The 15709-nt window shown below is 45.0% G+C and overlaps 1 protein-coding gene across 4 annotated transcripts in view; it reads left to right on the top strand.

Moving 5' to 3' along the window:
* si:zfos-588f8.1 overlaps positions 1-15709 on the top strand; it is a 111522-nt gene that overhangs the window by 94151 nt on the left and 1662 nt on the right. For 3 of the 4 annotated variants that reach the window (XM_063032354.1, XM_063032352.1, XM_063032355.1), the window contains 8 exons: positions 1274-1344; positions 1794-1986; positions 3476-3604; positions 4805-4910; positions 5701-5832; positions 8377-8491; positions 8934-8981; positions 9753-9895. In XM_063032354.1, the coding sequence (XP_062888424.1) occupies positions 1274-1344; positions 1794-1986; positions 3476-3604; positions 4805-4910; positions 5701-5832; positions 8377-8491; positions 8934-8981; positions 9753-9895 (937 nt within the window). The remainder of the gene's footprint in view (positions 1-1273; positions 1345-1793; positions 1987-3475; positions 3605-4804; positions 4911-5700; positions 5833-8376; positions 8492-8933; positions 8982-9752; positions 9896-15709) is intronic. The other variant, XM_063032353.1, reaches the window with a different exon arrangement.

The following is a 15709-nucleotide window of genomic DNA, read 5'->3' as shown; positions in this document are numbered from 1 at the left end:
GCAGCATTTTCTTAAAGGGAAGCTGCACTTGCGAGCCGAGTCTGCCATCCGAGGTTCATCAATTTTGAGTAATAATAGATTTTTTAATCATCTTAAGGCAATGATGCTTTACTAAAGTACCCATGGCTGTGACTGTGGATTTCAGCTGTCATAATCCTAAAAAGGAATAATGTACAATTTCCATTGGAGCTGCATGCAAAGAGCCATCTAATGGCATCATCTTTCTAAATACATGAAGTTGAGGCCAGTTCATTGGCTATATTTAAGAGGGAGTTAGATATGGCCCTTGTGGCTACAGGGGTCAGGGGGTATGGAGGGAAGGCTGGGGCGGAGTTCTGAGTTGGATGATCAGCCATGCTCATAATAAATGGCGGTGCAGGCTCGAAGGGCCAAATGGCCTACTCCTGCACCTATTTTCTATGTTTCTATGTTTCTATGATCCCAGCTACAGGGGAGATGGGCAGTTCTGCAGTTCACTACTCTATTGAGCAGGATGTGGGGGAATGGCACATCTTTAACTTGAAATCTGCACATGCTGGAAATCCAAGCAACACACACAAAATGTTGGAGGAACTCAGCAGGCAGCATCTATGGAAAAGAGTAAATAGTCAACACTTCAGGCCAAGACTCTTCATCAGGACTGAGAAAAAAGATAAGAAACTAGAGCAAGAAGTTTGGGGGAGGGAGGGGAAGAAGTACAAGGTGGTAGGTGATGGGTCAAACCGGGGGCAGGGGAGTGAAGTAAAGAGCTGGGAAGTTGATTGGTTGGGTCAACGTTGGGTGTCAACCTAGACTGAATGAAATGGAGCCGATTAATTTCTTCGCTCAGTCATTGGTTTGAATAAACTGGGGATTGTTTTCTGCATGTTGTTAGTGTTTTGTATCTCTTGGAATTTTCTTGTAAAGGTTATGACAGAATCTCCTACTAACAATTGAACAAAAAACCACAGATGCTGGGAATCTGAAACTAAGCAGGAAGTGCTGAGAAAAACTCAACAAGTCGGGCAGCATTGGTAGAAAGAAAACAGTGAAAGTTTTGGATGTGAAGCTCTTTCACAACTCTACATACTCATTGACTGTCTGTGGTATCACTGTCCATTAGTATCGTATCTTTGTTAGGTAGATTTAATCAAGATGATCGACAAAAATCTCTTCTCCCTTAAACTGTGTACATTTCCTGGGGAGATTTTGATTTGGAGGAACCAGGTGGAATTTATTTGATCGGTAACGGGGACAGAAGATGCTAAACTACCTGTTTCCTTCCTGTTCACAGCCTGCAGGATGACTTGTCACAAGAGATGCCTGACAAAGATTCAACATTCCTGTCAATCTGGCTGCAACAAGGTGAGCAGTTCCAGCATGAACTTGTTAGGCCGATGAAGATGTGCAGATCACAGGACCCCCTGCTGTTCTGCATTCAGATAGCACGCAAATACTGCACTGTTAGTGCAGAACTACACATTCTTTTCTGCTCACCACCCAACCCTGCAGTGCTCTGCATGCCCTCTCTGGGAATACAGACCCTTCCCACAAACACCATAAGGCCTTGTGTCAATAGAGCAGAATTAGGCTCTTTGACCCAAGTCTGCTCTGCTCGTGGTACTTCACTCCATTAACACGCATCAACCCTTGCATGTCTCTCTCGTCCCCCACTTGTTCAAGACGCTGTCCCTTGCCAAGTTTTCCAACTCTGAAACGGCTCTGTCATTGTTCATACGACATTTTACTGTGTAGCAATCCACAGCACTCTCTGGTTGGACCCATCTCACCCATGGTTTTCTCCCTGTGGACAGAATGATGCAGACGTGGTGTCGCGACACTTTGGGGTGCAGGTTTTTGCTCTGACGGATGAGAACCAGACACTGCCCATGGTGATGGAGAAGCTGCTGGAGTACGTGGAAATGCATGGACTGTACACCGAAGGAATTTACCGCAAATCGGGAGCAGCCAACAAGATGAAGGATTTACGGCAGCAGCTGGAGGAGGGTGGGTCCAGGTCCTCTGATTGTCACCTCTGTCAACATAGCTATGTGAGAATAGAGTGTGATGGCTGTCCCTGTGAGGCATCAACACTCTGGGGCAGGGTGTGAACCTGAGGTGTAGTGTAGAAAGAAACTACTCTAATGCAACACACACATAATGCTGGAGGAACCCCAGGTGACCAAATATATTAATTCCGATTTCCATTCCCATTCTGACATGTTGGTCCATGGCCTCCTTTTGTGCCAAGACAAGGCCACCCTCAGGGTGGAGGAGCAACACCTCATATTCTATCTTGGTAGCCTCCAACCTGATAGCATATCGATTTCTCCTTCTGTAAAACAAATCCCCACCCCCACTTCCTCTACTTTTCACTCTTGACACTTTACCTCTCCTCACTTGACCATCGCTTTCACCTGGGTCCCTTCCTCCTATGGTCCGTTCTCTTCCCCTATCAGATTCCTTCTTCTCCGGCCCTTGACTTTTCCCTCCCACCTGGCTTCTCCTATCACCTTCCAGCTGGCTTCCTTCTCCTCCCCCACCACCTTTTTATTCCGGGGTCTTCCCCCTTCCTTCTCAGTCCTGAAGGTAGGTCACGGCCCAAAACATCGACCATCTATTCATTTCCATAGATGCTGCCTGACCTGCTGAGTTATGCCAGCATTTTGTGTGTGTAGCTTTGGATTTCAAGCATCTGCAGACTTGCTTGTATTTACTCTATTTAATACTGTTAACCTTGATCAACCATAAATATAGTATAACAACATGGTAGGTGTTCCTTTAGCTGTCTGTACCCTTAACTTTGGAATTCCCTTACAGAATGTTCTCTGCCTCGCTCCCTCTCCCTTTAACACCAAGTGCTGGTCGACTGCTCGAGAATGTCCTAAATCTATTCAGTTTATTTTAGTTAACATTCCTAAGAAAGTCTTAGGATGTTGTGCAACATCAAAAGGAGAGGATTGGAGCTCTTTTTGTGCTTTCTCTACCCTGGGAGCTTTATTTTTAAACCTTCATGTCTAGACCACTATTTTTTTAGCCTTTTGTAAGGGTTATTTTGTTTGAAAATAAGCTTATGAAACAGAGTAATGAAAATTTTAAACATTTTCCCGAGTGTGCAGGATGCATTCTGCCACTGCGGTGACCGCCAGCGGATTAAGGCCTTCGAAGAGTCAGACCACACTGCACGCTCCGTCTCCTGGGATACCCAGGCATGGATGCAACCTCAAAAGGTGCAGGCAATTGAGATGGAGATCATTCTTGGCAGGCCACTGCCAGATCCGCCAGGCCTATGAGGGTGCCCTATAACCAGTCATACAGCAAGGAAACAGGCCCTTCACCCCAGCTGATCCCATGCATCTCTGTAAGGGAGCTGTGCTTAACCTAGGAGCACTTGATGGGACTTATTTCATGGACACCACAGAGGGAGATTCATACTACACTTAACCCATGCAGACAGCTATCTCCAAATGAAATGTTTGTTAAATGTGTTTCTCAGATCCAGATTCAGTTCACCTGGAGAATTACCACATTCACGCCATTACCGGAGTGCTTAAACAGTGGCTACGGGAACTCCCAGTTCCACTAATGACCTTTGATCTGTATGGTGACTTCCTGCGTGCAATTGGTGAGTTACAGCAGTTGATCTTTGGGCATTTCATAGGTTTGAGACATGAATCATTGAAGGGGAACAATTGGCCCAAAATAGTTCTGCTGGCTTTTGGAAAGAACCCTCTAATTATTCCCACTCTCCCCTTTCCTGCTTTTTAAAATCTTTATTTTCAAGTATGTTTCTTTTCCCTTTCAAAAAATCACATTAAATTAATTTCCACACATTTTTAAGGCATTGTTCCAGCTTAGAATGACTGGATGCGAAAGAAAATATTTCCTCCTTCCTCTTCCCTTTCTGAATCAACATAAATCCATGTCCCACTGCTCATCAATCCTGCCACAGGATATGGTTTCACTTTACAAAAATCTCTCTTAAGCACCTGATTAAATCTCCTCTTACCTTCGTCAGCTCCAAGAACAATTCCAGTTTCTCCAGTCTTGCTGCCAGATTGATGTTACTCACCCCCTTGTTTCAGTTGATCAATTGTCTATTGTTTCATAACCAGAGTATTGGGCTCCAAATTTGCCCTAACCCCAGAGAGACTGTAGGGAATGGTTTGCACAGGTTTAGTTTCATTGGTTTATAGTATTATCTAGCACACAAACTGGTCATTCAATCCATCGTTATTTACTAGAAAGAGTGGGGATCATAACTTCAATGTGCCTTGCCTAAGAACAGAAGGGTTTTTTATTGACATACAGTGTGGAATAGGCCCTTCTGGCCCTTCGAGCCACGCTGACCAGCAATCCCTCAATTTAATCCTGGCCTAGTCCTGGGACAATTGACAATGACCAATTAACCTACATCTTTGGACTGTGGAGGTTGGTGTACCCAGAGGAAACGCATGCCTTTGAGTTTGTTCTACCACATAGTGATCATTACTTGCCCCTGAACTTGTTCCAGTACTTATCCACAGCCTTTCCTATGCCTTTGCATTCTACCGACAATAAGGTGGCCAGAACTGCAAACTTCCTGGGACCTAAGCAGTGACTTGTGTAAACAATTGTTTTATAGTCCTATGTTCCTGTTTACCCCTGTATTTCTTTAATGGCCTTCTTAATTTGTCCTTGTATTTTAAACGATATCTGTAATTACTTCATTAACCATCCCACACCCCATGTCTTCAGCCTTGTTTCAAGGTTCAAATTTAGTTTATCTCTTTATCCTTCGCACATAAGTGAACCATCTCTATACTTGGACATTGCTTTCTTTCAGAACACCCAGGGAGGCAAGAGCAGGTACAAGCAGTTTACAGTGTCCTTGAGCAACTGCCCAGCGGCATCTTCCACACTCTTGAACGCCTCATCTTCCACCTGGTCAAGTAAGTGAGCCACTTGAAAAGTGGGTGAAGGGGGAGGGTCTGGTAGGTACAGTTAGGGATGTTTTAAACCACTGTCCTTAGAGATGTTATTTTGCAAATGCAGAATCATGGCACAAGCTGAGTTTGCCTTCTGATTCCTGAAGGGAAGAGAAGGGCGAGGTAAGAAAAGGGGTGGGAAGTAGAAGAGGGTACAGTGAAACACTTCTTGCTCGGGGAGCCTGAGGTGAGAGTAGGTTCAATGAGATTTGTGTAATTAGGACAGAGAACCATCTGGGTCGGGTAGGAATGGAAAGCAGATGAATTTGGGGTGGGGTGGGGTGGGATGTATTCTTGGGTGGGAGCGGAGGTTTGCATTATTGAGGGAAAATTTTACTTTCTCCGTGAGGGAGAGAGCTCTATTCAAAATTTCTTGTAGGACTGGCTCTCTGGAATACTCAATGGACACTGCATGGGTCCTAGATTCTGCTCATCTCCCAACCAGAAAAGTAAGAATTACTAGGGGCTGGGGTTGTTATTTGAACATTTCTTTTTGTCCTTATTGGGAGATGTGTGGTCTTGACTCAATTGATGAAAGATATCAAGACCCAGCTCCACCATTCTGACAGGTTGATGGGGTGACTTGGGCATCTTAGAAAATTTTCTCAATAGGAGAGACCACGTGTATAGAGGTGGTGATTGTACAGAACACCCATAACTTAGTTACTCCTGGTTAGGCTCTGAACTCTGACCTCAGTGGTGGTGTTTTGTTGGGAATGCAGTTCCCCTATGATGATGATGTTCTTGGTTTCAGGGTAGCGGTGTTAGAAGAGATGAATCGAATGTCTCCCAATGCTCTAGCGATTGTCTTTGCTCCTTGTATCCTCCGGTCCCCAGACAGCTCTGACCCACTGATGAGCATGAAAGACGTCTCCAAGACAACCATGTGAGTCTTCATTCTCCTTAATCCATCAGGAATTCTACTGGTTGTGTGTAGGTGACTGACAGCCTCAGCAGTTGAGTGTGTGTGTGTGTGTGTGTGTGTGTGTGTGTATGTAAAACACAGGTTCTGAGGGACCCACTGCCTGTTCTTACCTGTTGTGTGAAACGGGGACCCTTTTTTTCCCCCTTATTGGGGGGAGAGAGAGCCTGTGGTATGTCGAATACCAGGTGAACGAGTAGTCTTTGGGGTACTGCAAGTCTGTGTCTTTATTGATGCTTTGCTGCATGCTCGAGTGCTTGGTGAAGGGTGCAGATGCTTTTTTGCTAGTGGAAGTGTCATTGCTTTGCTGCTGCTTATACGTGGGAGGGGGAGTCGGGGGGGCTTTGGGGTTCTAACATTTAATTGTCACTCATTCTTTGGGGCACTTCTCTGTTTTCTTGGATGTTTGCAAAGAAAAAGAATTTCAGGATGTATATCATAGACATTTCTCTGACGTTAAATGTACCTATTAAAAACCAGCCTGTGAAGAGTGGGTACCCATGTCAGGCAGCCTCCATGGAGAGAGAAACAAGTTAATATTTCAGGTTCCCCTCAGAGGCACCATTCCTTGGTGGTCTTTTTTTGCTCAAAATCTGATCAATGTAGTAGCACTGAACCTTTGAAAGAGGCCGTGACACAGCAGTTGTGTGCCAGCACTTCCTTGAGCAGCACCACCCTGTCTCACGGTAATCACCCTGGACTGATTACACCCTGTGGGATCCTTTCTGAAGATAAGTGAAGTAATTCATTGTGAATACAAACCTTAAGTGAATAAAAAATGTTGTGCTTGAGTTAATGGCATTTCCTCTCTTTCCCCAGATGGTTTAGCAATCCAACAGCATCAATCACCCTGGGCCTTACTTAACTGCTTAATCATCATGTGCCAACTTGCAGACGGAAGAGAGCAGAATATTCATTGGCATAGTCGCATTTAACCTAATCCAAGCCCAAACCACCCCTCTGCACACTCAAGCAAGGAATTATTGGGCTGTTGTCCAGGAGCAAATATCCCCACTGAGATCTTGGAATCTTGCAACACCGAGGGAGGCTATTTGGATCACTGACTCAGTTTGCCATCTCAGAGTACTCTCCAATTAGTTTTGCTAACCCCATACTGCTCTACCCTGGCTCTTTTTCCAGAACCTTTTTTTTTATCTTCTTTACAAAATCCCCTTTAAAAGATCCCAACAGTTTGTACATTGCCCAGGGATGACCAGATTAGTGCTTCAAGCTTGAGGGTTAAGATTTGTGGACTAGGGTTGTAATTCCACAGCAGATGTATGACACAAGCTGATTGAAGGGGATATGAGAGTAGATGGAGAAAAACTATTCTTTCTGTTTGGGGATCTGTGGGGGTTGAAGCATTTCAGTACAGTGGGATAGGAAAACAGGAAAATCTGTGAATAACAACCGATAACAGGTCAGTGTCATATTCTAATTGTGAGATGGATATATTTTAATAAAATGGGGTTGGGCTACAAGCTGGTCATGACTTCACTGAAGTCTCAATGGACTGAAAAACATCCCCATGTATCTATCAATGTCAGTAGAGAATGTGTTTTCTTTGCCCTATCAAGCAAAAAGATTGAGCTATCTCCTTGTGAGCTGCAATGGCTTGATTTCTTTACAAAAATTCTCTATATATAATGAAGTACCTTTATTATAATCATTGATAAGAGTTCAGCTGGAGGAGAGGTACAATTATGAACCACTTTTGGAAGGATGTTTGGCTCTTGTTAAGGGGATACTCCAGACTGTCTTACTGGGGGAATCCTCCATAGTCAGAGATGCCAACTTTCAGATGAAATATTAAACTCAGAATCAAGTTTATTATCACTAACATGTGTCATGAAATGTGTTGTTTTGCAGAAGCAGTACCGTGCAATTCACAAAGTATATGATAAATTACAATAAGGAATATATATATAAAAATGAGGAAAATAGTGAGGTAGTGTTCACAGGCTATTTGGAAACCTGATGGTGGAGGGAAGAAATGTTGAGCATGTCTTCAGGCTCCTGTATCTCTTCTTTGATGGTATAAGTGAGAAGAGCACATGTCCTGGGTGTTTGGGGGTGGGGGCGAGGGGGAAGGTCCTTAATGATGGATGCTACCTTTCTGGGACGTGGCCTTTTGAAATGTCCTTGATGGTGGGGCGGCTACTGCCCATGATGGAGCTGTGTTACAACTCATTGAAACTTTTCCCAATCCAGTGCAGTGGCCCCCCCCCACCCCCCACCCCCCGTACCATACGGTGATGCAACCAGTTAGAATACTCCCAAGTGGGAGTGCCCATTACTTTAAAAAAGAGCAAAAGAGTTCATCCAACATTTTAGATCCAAATCAAACTTTTTTTGTGCGATTGTGCTGCATTGCTCCAACAGATGAGATTTACTTTCCTGGCTGCGGTGAGCTTTGGAATGTCTTGTGGTGGTGGGGGGGGGGGGTGTGGAAGAAAGCTGATGATTGGCACTATGTTGGCTGAGGTCTTATTGAGTTGGTCCTTGCAGGTGTGTGGAGCTGCTGATCACTGAGCAGATGCGGAAATACAAAATGAAAATGGATGAAATCACCCAACTGGAGACAGCAGAGCAGCTTGCCGTCCGCCGCCTCTCACTCCTACGTGTGAGTTGGTAAACGTACTATAGCGGGGTTTTGAGAAACTGAAGGCCTTTCGGTCCTGGTATCTGTGGCACCCGATTGGGAGGCCATTCAGCTCCCCTGAGATGGTATTCCTGATTTCCCCCCCCCCACCTTTTAATTTTGTTTCTATATGGAGGACTGTGCATAATCTGCAAGGAAGTAAAATCAAGGTGATGAAGGCATGAGTCGAGTGACAATGTTGCTTAGGATTCGGCGAGGAGGAGTCAGTTCAACCTCTGCAAATAGAAATCAGTTTGCAAACTACCCCAGCCCTTTTGTGGGATCTGGGCTTCCCTCTTGCTCTGAGAATCGTTGGAACGTTTGCTCTGTTGGTATTTCTGTATCTGATTAGTTTGGGACTGTTTGGTGATTATTTTTTTCTTCTTTGCTACTCCTTCTCCTCACTCTTACTCTTGTTCTCCAGCTTTGGCCTCTTGAAGTCGGGTTTGCTGCTCCGTATGATGGGGTACTGGTAGGTACTGGGCTAGTTTGGACAATCTCCTCACTCTGCATGTCTGCTTTCATTCCACAGTTCATGCATGTTCCCTGATCTCCATCACTGGCATGCACTCATTGCGAAGCATGTGTTTTGTGCATGCCACCTCACTTTGAATCTACTCACTGTGTTCTCTGTATTGAAGTGTTCCTTCACTCCGAGTATCCCTTTCCACTTAACACCGGCAACGTCCACCACCCAGGCATTGCTGTGCTTACCTCCGCGAGTGGTTACGTGGGGTTTCCGAATGTAATAAACTGTCCACAGATTTCAGCCGTAAAAGTTTAAGGGGGGGAGTTACTTGCAGCTAAATATGGGTGAAGCTAGCCAGCATCAGATCGGAGGTTACCCCACCTACCTCCTGTTGTGCCTTCATTCACTCCTCCAAGTCAACCCCACAGCAAACCATTGTGGAGTGAAAGACATCATCACAGCCCACCGTTGGGATCTCTGGGACTGTAATAAGTTCTTCCAATTATTACAAATGGTTTCACCCTCCACCCCCACCCTTTTCCGTCAATCCCTCCAATATGGTGCAGGCTCATGGGCTCCCTGCAGTCTGAGAGTTGTCATGGTTTTGCCCCATTCTGTCCCTCCACAGCGAAGTCACTGGGTTAGGAGGTTTACCAGCTGATCACACTTTTGCCACCCCCCACAGCTGTCACCCTAACTGTGTTCTGGTTGGAGCCAGGGCACCAAGGAGGAGCTCTGTAACAATGATCATTTTCTTCCCCACTTCCATTTTAGAGCAAAGGGCCTAGGACCCCAAAACCCACTGAGGAGAACCCTCCAAGTCTAGTAAGCCTGGAAGAAGAGGAGCCATCGGACACTGACATGGAACACGAGGAGGAGATCCTGATAGAGCAGATCCAGTCAATAAAGGAGGAGAGGTCAGTGAGGAAAGAATACCATCATGAAATACTACTTCGCCTGGGGTTCAGGTATCAATTCTCACTGGGGAATGAAATCACTGTTCCAGGGGTATTGCAAGAGACACCAATATCCTTAGCAAGAGGTGACATAGGATCAGAAGATGTAGAATCCTTGTGGGATTCTGCAAGGGTTTAAAAAAAAAACAGTGAGAGTTACATACAGACCTCCGAACAGTAGTCAAGATGTGGGATATAAATTACAATGGGAGATAGACAAAGCAAGTAGAAAGGGCAATGGAAATATATTAATGACTTGGATGAGGGAATTAAATGCAGCATCTCCAAGTTTGCGGATGACACGAAGCTGGGTGGCAGTGTTAGCAGTGAGGAGGATGCTAAGAGGATGCAGGGTGACTTGGATAGGTTGGGTGAGTGGGCAAACTCATGGCAGATGCAATTTAATGTGGATAAATGTGAAGTTATCCACTTTGGTGGCAAAAATAGGAAAACAGATTATTATCTGAATGGTGGCCGATTAGGAAAAGGGGAGGTGCAACGAGACCTGGGTGTCATTATACACCAGTCATTGAAAGTGGGCATGCAGGTACAGCAGGCGGTGAAAAAGGCGAACGGTATGCTGGCATTTATAGCGAGAGGATTCGAGTACAGGAGCAGGGAGGTACTACTGCAGTTGTACAAGGCCTTGGTGAGACCACACCTGGAGTATTGTGTGCAGTTTTGGTCCCCTAATCTGAGGAAAGACATCTTTGCCATAGAGGGAGTACAAAGAAGGTTCACCAGATTGATTCCTGGGATGGCAGGTCTTTCATATGAAGAAAGACTGGATGAACTGGGCTTGTACTCGTTGGAATTTAGAAGATTGAGGGGGGATCTGATTGAAACGTATAAGATCCTAAAGGGATTGGACAGGCTAGATGCAGGAAGATTGTTCCCGATGTTGGGGAGGTCTAGAACGAGGGGTCACAGTTTGAGGATAGAGGGGAAGCCTTTTAGGACCGAGGTTAGGAAAAACTTCTTCACACAGAGAGTGGTGAATCTGTGGAATTCTCTGCCACAGCAAACTGTTGAGGCCAGTTCATTAGCTATGTTTAAAAGGAAGTTAGATATGGCCCTTGTGGCTACAGGGGTCAGGGGGTATGGAGGGAAGGCTGGGTTCTGAGTTGGATGATCAGCCATGATCATAATAAATGGCGGTGCAGGCTCGAAGGGCCGAATGGCCTACTCCTGCACCTATTTTCTATGTTTCTATGTTCTATGAAATGATTGTCATGGGGGATTTAAATATGCTGGTAGACTGGGGAAATCAGGTTGGTGCTGGATCCCAAGAGAGGAAATTTGTAGAATACCTACGAGATGGCTTTTTATTGCAGCTTGTGGTTGAGCCCACAAGGGGAAAAGCAATTCTGGATTGGGTGTTGTGTAATGAACTAGATTTGATTAGGGAGTTTAAGATAAAGGAACCCTTGGGAGGTAGTGATCATAAAATGATAGAATTGCAGTTTGAGAGGGAGAAAATGAAATCAGATGTATCAATATCAGGCTGACCAGGGGGAATGCTATACTAGATCTAGTACTAGGTAATGAACCGGATCAGGTCACAGATCTCTCAGTGGGTGAGCATCTGGGGGACAGTGACCACTGCTCCCTGGCCTTTAGCATTATCATGGAAAAGGATAGAATCAGAGAGGACAGAAAAATTTTTAATTGGGGAAAGGCAAATTATGAGGCTATAAGGCTAGAACTTGCGGGTGTGAATTGGGATGATGTTTTTGCAGGGAAATGTACTATGGACATGTGGTCGATGTTTAGAGATCTCTTGCGGGATGTAAGGGATAAATTTGTCCCGGTGAGGAAGATAAAGAATGGTAGGGTGAAGGAACCATGGGTGACAAGTGGGGTGGAAAATCTAGTGAGGTGGAAGAAAGCAGCATACATGAGGTTTAGGAAGCAAGGATCAGATGGGTCTATTGAGGAATATAGGGAAGCAAGAAAGGAGCTTAAGAAGGGGCTGAGAAGAGCAAGAAGCGGGCATGAGAAGGCCTTGGCGTGTAGGTAAAGGAAAACCCCAAGGCATTCTTCTATTATGTGAAGAAAAAAAGGATGACAGGAGTGAAGGTAGGACCAATTAGAGATAAAGGTGGGAAGATGTGCCTGGAGGCTGTGGAAGTGAGCGAGGTCCTCAATGAATACTTCTCTTCGGTATTCACCAATGAGAGGGAACTTGATGATGGTGAGGACAATATGAGTGAGGTTGATGTTCTGGAGCATGTTGATATTAAGGGAGAGGAGGTTTTGGAGTTGTTAAAATACATTAAGACAGATAAGTCCCCGGGACCTGATGGAATATTCCCCAGGCTGCTCCACGAGGCGAGAGAAGAGATTGCTGAGCCTCTGGCTAGGATCTTTATGTCCTCGTTGTCCACGGGAATGGTACCGGAGGATTGGAGGAAGGCGAATGTTGTCCCCTCGTTCAAAAAAGGTAGTAGGGATAGTCCGGGTAATTATAGACCAGTGAGCCTTATGTCTGTGGTGGGAAAGCTGTTGGAAAAGATTCTTAGAGATAGGATCTATAGACACTTAGAGAATCATGGTCCGATCAGGGACAGTCAGCATGGCTTTGTGAAGGGCAGATTGTGTCTAACAAGCCTGATAGAGTTCTTTGAGGAGGTGACCAGGCATATAGATGAGGGTAGTGCAGTGGATGTGATCTATATGGATTTTAGTAAGGCATTTGACAAGGTTCCACACAGTAGGCTTATTCAGAAAGTTAGAAGGCATGGGATCCAGGGAAGTTTGGCCAGGTGGATTCAGAATTGGCTTGCCTGCAGAAGGCAGAGGGTGGTGGTGGAGGGAGTACATTCAGATTGGAGGATTGTGACTAGTGGTGTCCCACAAGGATCTGTTCTGGGACCTCTACTTTTCGTGATTTTTATTAACGACCTGGATGTGGGGGTAGAAGGGTGGGTTGGCAAGTTTGCGGACGACACAAAGGTTGGTGGTGTTGTAGATAGTGTAGAGGATTGTCAAGGATTGCAGAGAGACATCGATAGGATGCAGAAGTGGGCTGAGAAGTGGCAGATGGAGTTCGACCCGGAGAAGTGTGAGGTGGTACACTTTGGAAGGACAAACTGCAAGGCAGAGTACAAAGTAAATGGCAGGATACTTGGTAGTGTGGAGGAGCAGAGGGATCTCGGGGTACATGTCCACAGATCCCTGAAAGTCGCCTCACAGGTGGATAGGGTAGTTAAGAAAGCTTATTGGATGTTAGCTTTCATAAGTCGAGGGATAGAGTTTAAGAGTCGCGATGTAATGATGCAGCTCTATAAAACTCTGGTTAGGCCACACTTGGAGTACTGTGTCCAGTTCTGATCACCTCACTATAGGAAGGATGTTGAAGCATTGGAAAGGGTACAGAGGAGATTTACCAGGATGCTGCCTGGTTTAGAAAGTATGCATTATGATCAGAGATTAAGGGAACTAGGGCTTTACTCTTTGGAGAGAAGGAGGATGAGAGGAGACATGATAGAGGTGTACAAGATAATAAGAGGAATAGATAGAGTGGATAGCCAGCGCCTCTTCCCCAGGGCACCACTGCTCAATACAAGAGGACATGGCTTCAAGGTAAGGGGTGGGAAGTTCAAGGGGGATATTAGAGGAAGGTTTTTTACTCAGAGAGTGGTTGGCGCGTGGAATGCACTGCCTGAGTCAGTGGTGGAGGCAGATACACTAGTGAAGTTTAAGAGATTACTAGACAGGTATATGGAGGAATTTAAGGTGGGGGCTTATATGGGAGGCAGGGTTTGAGGGTCGGCACAACATTGTGGGCCAAAAGGCCTGTACTGTGCTGTACTATTCTATGTTCTATATTCTAATATTACAATGGAATAAAGGAAATTATAGAGGCTTGAGAGAGGAGCTGTCCAAAGATGATTGGAAGGGGACACTAGCACGCATGATGGCAGAACAACAATGGTTGGTGTTTCTGCAGGCAATCCAGAAGGTGCAGGATAGATACATCCCAAAGATTAAGAAGTGTTCTAATGGGAGGATGAGGCAATGTGAGTGACAAGGGAAGTCGAAGGCAGCATAAAAGCAAAAGAAAGGGCATATAATATAGTGGAAAAAATCAGGGGGAGTTAGAGGATGGGAAGCTTTTAAAAACCAGCAGAAAACAACTAAAAAATGCACAAGGAGAGAAAAGATTAAATACGAGGGAAAGCTAGCTAAAAATATCAAAGAGAAGACCAAAACCCCAAAAGTTTTTTTCGGATATAACGATTAAAAGTCAGGCTTGAGTGGATAATAGACCATTAGAAAATGGCGCTGGAGAGGTAGTAATAGAGGACAAAGAAATGGCAGGCGAACTTAATAAGTATTTTGCATCACTCTTCACTGTGGAAGACACTAGCAATGTGCCAAAAATTTGGGAGTATCGGGAGCAGAAGTGAGTGCAGTTACTATTACTAAGGAGAAGATGCTGAGGAAACAAAGGTCTGAAGGTAGGTAAATCACTTGGACCAGATGGACTATTCCCCAGGGTTCTGAAAGAGGTAGCCGAAGAGATTGTGGAGGCATTAGTAAAGATCTTTCAAGAATCTCTAGTTTCTGAAATGGTTCTGGAGGACTGGAAAATTGCAAATGTCACTCCACTCTTTAAGAAGGGAGAGAGGCAGGAGAAAGGAAATTGTAGGTCAGTTAGCCTGACTTCAGAGGTTGGGATGATGTTGGAATGTATTACTGAGGATTAGATTTTGGGGTACTTGGAGGTGCATGATAAGGTAGACCAAAGTCAGCATGGTTCCCTTAAGGGGAAATCTTGCCTGACAAAACTATTGGAATTATTTGAGGAAAAAACAGGCAGAACAGACAAAGGAGGAAACAACAGGAATTCTGCAGATGCTGGAAATTCAAGCAACACACATCAAAGTTGCTGGTGAACGCAGCAGGCCAAGCAGCATCTCTAGGAAGAGGTACAGTCGACGTTTCAGGCCGAGACCCTTCGTCAGGACTAACTGAAGGAAGAGTTAGTAAGAGATTTGAAAGTGGGAGAGGGAGGGGGAGATCCGAAATGATAGGAGAAGACAGGAGGGGGAGGGATGGAGCCAAGAGCTGGACAGGTGATTGGCAAAGAAGGAAGCAGAGCATCTGCAGAAGGACTTGAATAGACTGGGAGAATGGGCAAAGTGGCAGATGGAATATAGTGTAGGGAAGTATATGGTCATGAACTTTGGTAGAAGGAATAAAGGCGCAGACTATTTTCTAAATGAGGAAAAAAAATCAAAAATCCAAGATGCAAAGGAATTTGGGAGTCATTGTGCACAGGATTCCTTAAAGGTTAACTCACAGGTTAAATTGCAGGTAAGGAAGGCAAATGCAGCATTAGCATTCATTTTGAGAGGACTAGAATAAAAGCAAGGGTGTGATGTTGAGGCTTTATAAGGCATTGGTCAGACTGCAGTTGGAGTACTGTTGGCAGTTTTAAGCCCCTTATCCAAGGTGTGCTGGCATTGGAGAGGGTCCGGAGGTTTTCGAAAATGATTCCAAGAATGAAAGGGCTAATATATGAGGAGCATTTGACGGCTCTTTTTTTTCCCCCCCTCACTAGAGTTTAGAAGAATGGGGGGAGATCTTATTGAAACCAAAAATATTGAAAGGCCTGGACAGGGTGGATGTGGAGAGAATGTTTCCTATTGTAAGGGAGTCAAAGAACCAGAGGGCACAGCCTCAGAATAGAGGAACATCCATTTAGAACAGAGATGAGAAGGAATTTCTTTAGCCAGAGGGTGGTGAATCTGTGGAATTCATTGCCGT

This window comes from Mobula hypostoma, chromosome 24, assembly GCF_963921235.1.
Source record: "Mobula hypostoma chromosome 24, sMobHyp1.1, whole genome shotgun sequence".
Lineage (NCBI taxonomy): Eukaryota > Metazoa > Chordata > Chondrichthyes > Myliobatiformes > Myliobatidae > Mobula > Mobula hypostoma.
The sequence above is the reverse complement of the archived record's forward strand: the minus strand, read 5'-3'. Positions and strand labels throughout refer to the sequence as shown.